General features: G+C 37.2%; 1 protein-coding gene across 1 annotated transcript in view; it reads right to left on the minus strand.

Annotated features, from left to right (window-relative positions):
• The window catches only part of CDC40 (cell division cycle 40), a 56,618-nt gene that overhangs the window by 10,211 nt on the left and 34,279 nt on the right, over positions 1-12,128 (minus strand). Inside the window, exons 5-12 of the mRNA XM_007122118.4 lie at positions 10,925-11,064; positions 9,724-9,820; positions 8,253-8,392; positions 7,354-7,428; positions 4,607-4,652; positions 2,397-2,498; positions 871-986; positions 493-626 (exon numbers count right to left, since the gene is read on the minus strand). Of these exons, the coding sequence (XP_007122180.2) occupies positions 493-626; positions 871-986; positions 2,397-2,498; positions 4,607-4,652; positions 7,354-7,428; positions 8,253-8,392; positions 9,724-9,820; positions 10,925-11,064 (850 nt within the window). The remainder of the gene's footprint in view (positions 1-492; positions 627-870; positions 987-2,396; positions 2,499-4,606; positions 4,653-7,353; positions 7,429-8,252; positions 8,393-9,723; positions 9,821-10,924; positions 11,065-12,128) is intronic.

Here is a 12,128-nt window from a genome sequence, read left to right on the forward strand (position 1 = left end):
CGCTCCGCGGCATGTGGGATCTTCCCGGACCGCGGCACGAACCCGTGTCCCCTACATCGGCAGGCGGACTCTCAACCACTGCGCCACCAGGGAAGCCCAAAGGCTAGGATGTTATGCTCAATCCCTAGCATAAGCAACACAGTCTATACGTGTGTGACCCCTACTTTTTGTCAGTCATTTTGCAAAGATGAATAAGATACCTAATAAAGAATGTAAGATGGCACTATATAACCTGTTTCACTAGTGCAAGGAAAAGGACTCAAAATACATATTCTTTAGATAGATTATCTAAAGACTATGAAAAGTAGCATGTTTAAATTTTTATTTTCACATTCTGGATACCTAAATAGTTAAACCAGTTTGACTGACAGGCCAGAGATCACAGTTGTGAAAATATTCAGATTGTTGAATATTATCAGGCTTTATCTTTCACTACAAAATTTTAAATTGTTTGCTTTATATTAATTAGATTTTCTACTGATAAAAACTCACCATTCCCAAACTCTTAGGCTCTTATCATCAGATGTGCTCACAAATCTCCTATTCTCATCAACAAAAACAATGGTGTTGACAGCTCCCAAATGCCGATCATATTCCTGTACAATTTCTCCACTTCGAATGTCCCACTGTATATCAAATAAGAGAAATGGCAAAGAGCAGATTTATGAAAACAAAGATCATAACTGTGGAAAATGGAGAAGGAAAAAAGATCTCCAATATCGTGTTTTTATAGATTTACTGCTTCCAAGACTAGAGCATCCAGCACTCCCTAGAAGTAGCAAACATTAAACAAGTTAATATTTCTTATTCTAGCCCCTCATACAGTGTAAGGCTCAAGAATCTTAATAAAAATATTGAGAGAAGACTTACTTGCACAATCTTTTTATCAGACATCCCAGCCACAAAGAGATTTTGCTTATCTTCATCAGGATTAAATTTGACACAATAGGGTACTTTTCGGTTTGTAAATCTTGATATACACTGTCCTAAAACCAAAGACCCAAGTTAAAGTAGGTAAAATAAATTTGACCATTTAGGGGCTTCCCTGGTGGCGCAGTGGTTGCGCGCCCGCCTGCCGATGCAGTAAGATCTAGAGATCATTTGCTAATAAATTTTGAGGAATGGCACCCTGCTTGTTCTTTACTGTAAACTACATTGTTCCTTTCAATGGATTTTTAATGATTAAAAATAGTATATTCAAAAGTAAATCTGTATCATCAATTGCAGAGCAGATAAAGTTCTCCGGGTGATTACAATATGCAGCTAGAGGGGCTTCCCTGGTGGCGCAGTGGTTGAGAATCCGCCTGCCAATGCAGGGGACACAGGTTCGAGCCCTGGTCCGGGGGGATCCCACATGCTGCGGAGCAACTAAGCCCGTGCGCCACAACTGCTGAGCCTGCGCTCTGGAGCCCGCGAGCCACAACTACTGAAGCCCACGCGCCTAGAGCCTGTGCTCTGCAGCGGGAGAGGCCACCGCAATGAGAGGCCTGCACCCCGCAGCAAAGAGCAGCCCCCGCTCACTGCAGCTAGGGAAGGCCCGCGTGCAGCGGCGAAGACCCAGTGCAGCCAAAAATTAAATAAATGAATAAATAAATAAATTTATATTTAAAAAAAATGCAGCTAGAGTTGAGGACCACTGCCAAAGAGGTTAAGAGTATGGGCTTTGGCATTACAGAGACCTTGGTTTGAACCCAATTCGACCATTACTAGCTGTGTGACCCTAGAAAAGTTACCTCTTAAGCCTCAGTTTCCTCATATATAACAATAATAGTATTTATCTCATAGTGATATTTTAAGGATTGACCAAGATACTGCAATATAAGCGCTTAGTACAATGCCTGGTAAACAGTGTTCAATAACTATTACCTATTTTCTTTATCCTTAAAACTCAGTAGGATGAAAGACGGTTCTCTAATTGTATAAAATTATACTAGCCACAATGTGCTGATGTAATCAATATGTCTGTGAATATATAAAACCAATCTGCCCATGGAAGTTTAGACCAACATTTTAACCAATTGGGGCAATTAAATTTAATTCTGCTCATCAGGTATTTATTGTGCTTCTGTGTTGTGCAATGCAGTGTGCTAGGTTATGTAGGGGAACAAAAAGATCAATTAAATAGTCTACAGAAATTTTTAAATTTCCTTGTCTATCAATATATTTGCTTTATAAATTGTAAATATTTGGTGGAAAAGAAATTTCATAGTAAAAGAGCTACTTATAATAGCTGAGTTTCAACTCTACAAACATTTTGTGATATTAGCTGATAGTCAATGATATGAGAATCAGCAGTTAGGGAAGGTACCATTTTACCACAGAAGACCACTCACATTGTTTCATTTTAAAACACTAATTTATAAGGTAAATAGGTGTTAGTATAAGTGAGCTCTTACCTGTCTCAGTGTCCCAGAGCTTAAGATACCTGTCATAAGCTGCACTGAGGAACTGTGTTCCTGCAGTATTAAAGCAGATGTCCCTAACAGCTTTACTGTGACCTAAAGGCAGAGACAATAGAAATGGAGGTGAGGTGAAGTATGTTCTTTTAAAATATAAGCACCATAAGAGAAAGAGCACTAAACAGTATTTTCCAAGCCACGCTGTGAGTCAAAATCACTGGAACCCCACATGCTGATTTACTGACTCAGAATATGTTATGTGTGGGCTTGGGAATGTAGGTGGTTTTCTTCCCCTTTGAAAAGCTCCTCTGGTGATTCTGATGCATAAAATTTAGGTACGAACGAACCGAGAGAAAAGATGTAACTTTGTTTTAAAAAGTCTCTCATGCACTCTCTTAATATGTAATACATACAGCTGATGACTAAACAGTCAAAAGAATTTAAGGAAACATAATAGTCCAGTTATTGCCAATGAAAGAGAAATGGCTGGTGACGTTTTGAAGGTTCACTCTGACATTACTTGCCAAGCTGGAAGTAAAAACAAAGTGACCTAAACCTAAAGTTCATGAAGTTGTGGCCTTTGTTCAATAATTGTCTATTTCTGTGATCACATTCCCGAATTTCTTAGAAATGGATTCAGAATCTCAGAGACTAAACCTTTTTGTAAACAAATATTAACTATTATTTAGTTTTAAAATGGCATTTGACAATAAATTAATGTTAAGGTGCTTTCCTTGGAAATCAATCTTGCCTGACCAGTGAACTCTTCTGAAAGTTAGAGAGGCAAATAAAATATGACTAAATGAAAGCAGAAACTTTCCTACTTTTTACCATCCCACCATGACAAAGACTGCCAAGCACAATTGTGCAAAATGTGCATGGCACAAATTGTCAGCAGTACCCAGGGGCCCTGAACCACTACCACCGATGACCTCCAGACATGGCAATTAGGCATTCTTTTGTATAGCAGGAGTCCCAGTCAGAGCTGCTATCATCTTTCTAAGTAGGAAATTTTCAGTTTTCCACTGAAAAACTGCCAGTGCAGGGGAGACAGATGGGGACCAAATCCCCTGTGTCGCAGGAGACATTTTGTTCCCTGTACACTGCTGAGAGCCTTCCCACAAGTCTTCTTCTGGGCTGCCCTGGCATCTCGGGCCGTATTTATTTGTGCAGTGAGGCCCTAAAATCGTAACAAAGCACTGCCGAATGGACCCCCACTTAAATCTAAAAACAGAGCCAATATAATTCACACAAATACCGTTTCAATTTGGTACAGTAATATTTCAAAACATAACTAGCCTTCACACAAAATCTGACAAAGACAATTAACTAGTATCTGCCAACAAGGCTAGTCTACCACAAAGCTGTCCTCTTTTTGGCTTTCTTTCCTTCAAGGAATTCTCTCAACCTTATCTCTTTATCTGTTTTTGTTGCCAATTCCCAACCTCTCTGCAAAGCTCAACATCTGGCTATCTAATTGCTTACTGGACATTTTTATCTCAATATCTCAAAGGCAGCTCAAATTCCATTAGTCTGAAATCTCATCATCTTCCTATGATGAGTAACACCACCATTCTTCCAGCCACCTGAGAGTCACTCTAGATTCCTGCCTCACTCGTATCACTCACTTGCTAACTAAGTCCCATTGGTTTTAACTCTTGATTGTTTCTTTCCTCTCTCTCTGCTGCTTTAGTTCAGGCTCTCATTATCTCTAATCCAGACCAATGAAATAACCTTGTAGATCACTTTCTTGCCTCCAGGCCTGCCCCACTAAAGCATCCTCCATACTGCCACTGTGATCTTTGTAAACTTCAAATCTGATCACGGTTGCTTTCCTGCAAGAGCAGTTCAGTGGTTGGCTTCCCAAGGCCCCCAGGATAGTCTAAAGGTCTTCCATACTCTGCCCTCCTCTACTGCTTTTCTCCACTGTCATCTCTAACTATATCCCTCAGGCTAACAGTTCTGAAGTATAAGTGGCTCCCTCAAAGCAGTGTGCTTTCTCATTCCACTCTTGCTTTAGCTTCTGCTGCTCTCTCTTCCTAGTTCTTTCTGTCTACATGGGGAGACTTAGCCCTCCTTCAAGACTCAGCTCAAGTCTATGAAGGCTTTCCTTCATATCAGTGTAGTAAAATTACTGTTCATGTTGTTATTGTAGTTTAAAAAGTCCTTCCAAACAGATTTATAGCCAGAGAGAAAAGAAGTATTACCAATAAATGTTCGCAGACAGCGCCTGTCTCCATAAACCTCCCACAGCTGGAGAAAAAACAACACACAGAAACATTAAATTTAATACAAGACTTTGATAAAATGACAACTATCAATCACTAACAATAGTCGTATGCCAGCTATGTATGTGCATATCTGTGTGTGTACAGGTTATTTAACCAAAGGCTTTACATATCATTAAACATATTGTTTGGTGCTGTTAGTGACTTGCACTATTTGGACTACACACATACGCATGTGCACACACATACACACACTGTAAAGCTAAACTCGGAAATCAAGAGAACTTAGATGGAGCTTATACAGGTGGTTTTCATTTTCTTCTTGTTCTTTTCTGTATTTGATGTATTTTCTATGATGAAAAGTTTCTACTTATGTAATACTATGAATATGTTATTAAAATGTTATTATAACATTTTGGTACTGAAAGGTTTTTTTTTTAACTTTTCTGAAGTATTAAAAGTAGTAACTTTGCTGAAGTATTTATAATTTTTATTATTATAAAAGCTGTTATGAAAATGATAATGTAGACTAAAATATAACAAGTTCATAATTCTCATCACATCTAAAGTGAATTAATACAATAGCTTTGAAACTACCTTTATTCTTGCCTGCCTCAAATCCAATCCTTGACAGTATTGCTAATGATCTAAAATAGAAAGCATTTCCTGGCCACCCAGTGTCTACAGGATAAAGTCTCAGTTCCCATAGCATACCAGGAAAGGATCCCAGGACCTGGTCCTTTGCCTTGATTGTAGTCATTCTATGCCTCTCAGATTTTAGACTCTAGCAGTCACACCACTTGCGGTTTTCAGCACATACCATGCTGATTCATTCTATTTACTCCTCTCAGACATACTCTACTCCCTATACCCCTCCCCTGCTTACTTAGTTACCTTCCTATTGAGGTATGCTTCCTCTCTGAAACCAGAATACCTTGCATCTGCCTCTACAATGATCATTTACATCATAACAAAACAATCACCTTAAGAGCAGGGACAGTGCCTAAACAATTTTAAAAAAATTTTTATTTATCTATCTATTTATTTATTTATGACTGCATTGGGTCTTCGTTGCTGCACGTGGGCTTTCTCTAGTTGCGGTGAGCAGGGCAACTCTTCGTTGCGGTGCGCAGGGTTCTCATTGTGGTGGCTTCTTTTGTTGCCGAACACAAGCTCTAGGCGTGTGGGCTTCAGTAGTTGTGGCACGCAGGCTCAGCAGTTGTGGCTCACGGGTTCTAGAGCACAGGCTCAGTAGTTGTGGCTCACAGGCTTAGTTGGTCTGCGGCATGTGGGATCTTCCCAGACCAGGGCTTGAAACCGTGTCCCCTGCATTGGCAGGAGGATTCTTAACCACTGCGCCACCAGGGAAGCCCCTAAACAATTTTTTATCCTCAGTCCTTTGCACATAATAGGTACCTAATAAATGTTTACAGACATGAACAAATTAAATTCTATGCTTTTCTAACTGGTCAAACAGAAGACCTTAATCTCAATTAACATAGTCTGTATAAACTGCAAGTTAAAGGAAATAAGTCTTTTTACTCCAAACTGTTGGCCTGTCATTTTAAGCCACTAAGTCGAGGTAAATGCCTAAATGGTTGCTCTCATAAAAAAAAGCTGCCTTTATATATTGTTACTACCCATGAATTATTTACCAAGAATAAAATTTTCATGAGTCAACTTTCCAAAACTCAAGAGCACTATAGGGTTGATATTTATTGACCAGTATAATGATCCAGACACAGAAGACATAAAAAAGATAAAAACCATGCTTCCAGATTTAAGTTTTTAAAAGGCTTTCCCATATTCAAATTGACATGTATTGGCAAGTGAGTTTTTCTACCACACATTCTACAGCTGAACATCAACTAAAGTCTGACCTTCCCAAGACTATAAAAAGTGTGAGAAGAGGCTGGGAGCAATTCTGCTACTAGCATTTAGAAGAAAAAGGGTGAATTACATTATCTGCTCTCTAAAAATGGGTTTTCTATCACATGTCCTCTCTACCTTTAAGGTACTAAGGAACAAATGAACTCAGTTACATATCTAAAACCTCTATAAAAATGCATTATTGGTGATTAACTATTTATGTGCCTAAAGCCAAAGTGATTGATTATGTCCTAATCAGCTATCTAAGCTTACAAAGAGCCTAGCCAAGGGCTTTCCTGGTGGCGCAGTGGTTAGGAATCCACCTGCCAATGCAGGGGACACGCATTCGCGCCCTGGTCTGGGAGGATTCCACATGCCACGGAGCAACTAAGCCCGTGCACCACAACTACTGAGCCTGTGCTCTAGAGCCTGTGAGCCACAACTACTGAGCCTGTGTGCCACAACTACTGAAGCCAGTGCGCCTAGACCCCGTGCTCCGCAACAAGAGAAGCCACCGCAACGAGAAGCCCGTGCACCGCAATGAAGAGTAGCCCCCACTCACCTCAACTTGAGAAGGCCTGTGCGTAGCAACAAAGACCCAATGCGGCCAAAGTATAAATAATAAATAAAAATTTTAAAAAATCTTAAAAAAAAAAAAGAGCCTAGCCGATTAGATCACAAAGCCATATCTGAATCAATGTGTTTGGAAGCAATTCATAAACTGCTGCATTCACAGGGCATAAGAGAAAAGAATTAGCCTCTAATTGCCTAACAAACCCAGATTTATCTATAATTAACCAAATAGATTTAACCAAAGCACTAGCTTTGTAGCACTCCTACTGTTACTGAAAACTCACCTTAATTTTACAGTCCATGGAACAAGACAGCAACAAATGGCCAGAGAGAGGAAACAATCTGACTGCACTGACGCCCTGTAAAAAGGAATTAAAATTATCAATCAGAAGCATTTGAAATCTCAGCTAAAATTAAACAGAAGGGAAAGACAGTGTATTTTTAAGCCACCTAATTTACTATTTTTCTTCATTCTAAAAATCATACCCTAGAATAACCTTCGTTAGTATTCTAAGAGCAGCCCTTTGGACGCTAAGCTTTTCAAGATTTTTTTTTAACCTTAATTACCGACTTCCTCACCCAAGGGAATTCTTAGTCATGTTACTAATGCCCTCACTCCTCTTCCTTCTTTTACTCAGTACCTTTGCTCTTTGCTAAGAGCTGGAAATTATCAGTTGGAACAGTGCAGATGACAAATAATATTAACATCAAAATTTTCAAGTGTCTTGTCTCTGCATTAGTTTAAGAATATCATAGTGTATAAACCAGGGAGCATCTAATCTTCTTTGAAGTGTGATAACTCTAATTGCTAAGGTAAAATTATTGAGGCTTTTGTGCTAGTACCAGCCCATTACTCACTGACTTGGTGCCCAAGAGGAAGAATATTATGGCAGGAACTTGGAGGCGAAGGCCTGGGCTACCATAAGGGGATAGGACACCGAATCATGAATGCTATGTCATGGCCCAATCAGATGACCTTGAAGACTGAGTATTCACTTGTGACTCATATGTGTTGGTATTGCCAGAGTCTGACTCCGGTTTATCTTCAATTTGACCTCCCTGTTCTATCTTGACTTCTCTACATCTTTACTAGAAATATTGAATGTCCCACATCAATAGCTGAAAATTTATGCTGGTGTCACTGTTATACATTACAACAAACAAAAACAACCAATTTGCTTACCTTTGTGTGTCCGGACCACACATGAATTTGTTTTTTGGGAAGATAACACTTCTCAGGTGGCACAGGTGACCGCAGATTAACACCAACATCCTGAGGTATGTGAAGATAGGACCTGCCTTGATAGTCATACATTTCTTTAACTGAAACAAGAAGGCAAAAGAAAGCAGTGAACAAATAAAAACCATAGTCATGAAATCTACATTCTTAAAATGATAACAAACATTTTACTCATAGGGATATCGTTGCGTATCAAGGTTTTGGTAAAAATACTCTGATGATGTTAAGACCAAGAGTCAGCTAAAATTTAACTGCCTGAAATCATAGCTATTATTTACAATTAGTGGTAGTATTTTAGAATCCCTAAATATCGAGAGAATATCAGACCTTTAAATAAGCTCTTACTTCCTTTATCCACTTACACATTTTAGTGGCATATACAAAGACTCCACTGCAGTACAATTACAGCGAGAGAAGAAAAGATAATACTTGGGCCTTGTGAGTCATTGGCAAAGAATCAGAAGCAAAACAGGATAAGAAGGAAGTTAAAACAAAACAAAAATATATCAACTATCCTTTTCCCTGCTTTCCTCCTTTATGTCCTTCCAGGTTCTTTTTCCAATCTCTTTTCTACTTTCAACCCAGATTTTACAATAAAGTCACATGTGAGAATTAAATGACATAGTATATATAAAGCATTTAGTAGCATGCTGCACAGAGTAAGTACTCAATAAATGTTGGCTGTTATTATTATTATGGCTATAAGCACCACAGTACTAAATAGACTACTTGGAGATAAAACTGGAGCTTGAGAAGCTAAACGTGACCTCGTGAAACCTATATATTTGATAAGTGATATAACATTAGAATAATCAATACTATCAGAACTGAATTATTCTTTTAGTCTGGTAGTCACTACATAATTTCCCCAATATAACTAGTTACTAATGAACCAGGTTGAGTTTAGAATATAATTTATTTTGGTGAATATGCATTTCCTTCTACAAATCAAAGTAAGTATGAGAATCTTAATCTCCAATCCACTTACATGAAAAACAAAGTTTATTCTTTTAAAGTGTAATTTAGTAACAGTTATGAACTGTGATCATACCTGGAGAATATTTGGCTTGGGTTAAAAACAAAAAGTTACAATGACTGGGGGACTAGTTATACATCAAAAAGAGTCAACTTTATCTTAGGAAAGAACAGACTGTGAACCATAATCTCCTTTATCTACCTTTAAAAAAAAATTCATTAGCACTTCAAAAAAAATCATCTGTGGCTATCTCTTTAATTAGAACATAGAAGAGGTTTGCTATAATTTCTTTGGGATGCAAATTGTCCAACATAATTCTTAATAAAATGAATTCTAGCAGCTGATTAGTAAAGGCAATACATATATTATGTGAACAGAGAACAGAGTAAATATCTTAAAGTTTATCATAAAAATGAGGAGGCATAAAAAATATATTACCATGTAAGATTGTCTTTTCCTCTCCAGGTTTCTCTTCTTCCTGTTTGCCTTTCTTCTGCCTCTTTGCTGTAATTTCATCCAATTCTTTTTGTTCTTCCTAAGGAAATTAAGGAGTGAACTTTTAAAATGGATGTTCTAGAACCCCATCCTGGCCAACATTGGTCATAAATTCTTTATAATGAGGCACACTTTTTTGGTGAGGCAATAGCCGCAAGTATGTCTCCCAGGATAACAATCTCAACTCTTTGGCAGATTACAAAATGGCACTAAACACACAGTGGGTACTAGTTAATACTTCTAAACTCATTGTATACAAAACCCATCCTTCTGGAACACCGAGAAAGTAATTTGATGTATTATGCTAATTATGTAAGTGAAAAGATGAGGCAATTAGAAAATCTAGTACCAGAAAAGACTGAATTTTAGTAGATGATGTTCTTCTTCAGTAAACAGCTTTTAATAGTCATAAGGATATAAGCAGTGACTACAGATTTGTGACACAGCTTTTGTTGGAGAAGCAGTAAAAGGAAGGTGGGGTAGTAGCAAATCCTTATAATAACTCAGAAGTCAAAATAAATAAAGAGCAGCATATATGTATTACTGAGATAATTGGACGTGAGATACAGCTAGAATGTAAGCTTCATGAGGATACGATTTTCTTAATCTTTTCCACTGCTATATCCCTAAGACCTAGAACAGTGACTGGCTCATAGAGACAGTAGGATTAGGAGGTGGAAAGGGGCAAGTAGGGTTTTATAGTTTTACTTTATAAACTTTATAATATTATGAAAAAAAATAGACATACTACTTTGTTAAAATTTTTAAATAAATTAATAAATAAAACCCATCATGAATTCTAAAATCATAGAAAGGCTGATTCTGTAATTACTATCTGAATAGCTGGCATCAGAAAATCAGCTACCATGGTACCTTAATAGTATTATCAAGGTGATTTTTATTAAAAATTGTTCAATATTGTATTTTAATTTAAAAGTATGGAAGATAATAAATCAGAAAAATATAAACAAAAATTATTCCAAAGAAAAACAAAGGAATTACTGTATTTTCTCAATCAACTAAGGCAGAGAAATTCTGATGAGTCATTTGGTTCTCTAAGGAAACCTCAAGTTTATTAATATAGATATACTTCATACAGACATAGCAGACACCTGAATTGGCAATGAAAAACATCACAGCTTACTTCTGAAGGTTTGGCTACATCTTTTTCATCCACATATTTTGCCCACGGTCCCAAGAAACCATCAATATTAGATGCATCATTTTCTTTGAATTTTTTCCTCTTTTCTATTTTCTTCTGACCAGTTTCAAACACAGTTAAACCTATATTAAAAACAAAAAAGCAGAGATCATAAATATGGATATTTTCTAAAGAAACAGCAATATATATTTATATAGATTTATAAACACAAAATATTTAAAACACAAAATGAAACCTACATGAATCGAGATACACCAACTCATGCTATATAAAAAGAGACTCAACCTTCTGGGCAAAGCAGCTTTCTACCACTGCAGTATGTTGCAAATTCTAATATATGTGAAGGAAGAAAAGACCCAGCTATGTAATCCTGCAGTGGTACACAATCTTTTTAATTAATCACAGACCTTTATCAGTAGATTTTACCACTTTCTCAAAGAAACATAGCAATTTAATAATGCTAAATAATGATAAAGTTACCTTTGAAAGCAAGAATAAACTAAAATTTCTCATTCAAAAGCTGAATTAGATAAAATTACATTAAGTAATTAATAACTTTTCCTTGCTTCACTTGCTTCGCTGTATTGTAATGCAACAATATAAATTAAAGGTTTCACAAGAATCTGGTACTTCTTCCAGGTGATCTCAATCTAAACTTCACCTCTAATACCATAAATCTTAACAGTAAGAAGAAAAGAGGAAAGAGGATGTTTCTGGTTGGGATTCTTATTTGATCAGTAGGAGGTGGCATGCTGTGTGTAGTCATTAAATTGGAAAAAGAAAGGTTTATGGGAGTCATAGTCACAATTTAACTGTTAACTGAGAATCTAGCTACATAAAGATGTAGCTTATAGAGGTCTAACAAAGAGAAAAGCTTAACCTATATTAATTCAAATCAGTTTCCTTTAAGCTGTGTCATAACAAAAGGTTGTTAAAATCCTATTTTAACAACAATCTAGCTCATAAAACAAAGGTAGCTTGATCATATAGGCCAGCGGTCCCCAACCTTTGTGGTACCAGGGACTGGTTTGTGGAAGAGAATTTTTCCATGGACGGGGGGGTGGGAGGGTGGGGATGGTTTGGGGATGATTCAAGTGCATTACATTTATTGTGCACTTTATTTCTATTATTATTACACTGTAATATATAATGAAATAATTATGCAACTCACCATAATGCAGAATCA

Source organism: Physeter macrocephalus, chromosome 10 (assembly GCF_002837175.3).
Source record: "Physeter macrocephalus isolate SW-GA chromosome 10, ASM283717v5, whole genome shotgun sequence".
Lineage (NCBI taxonomy): Eukaryota > Metazoa > Chordata > Mammalia > Artiodactyla > Physeteridae > Physeter > Physeter macrocephalus.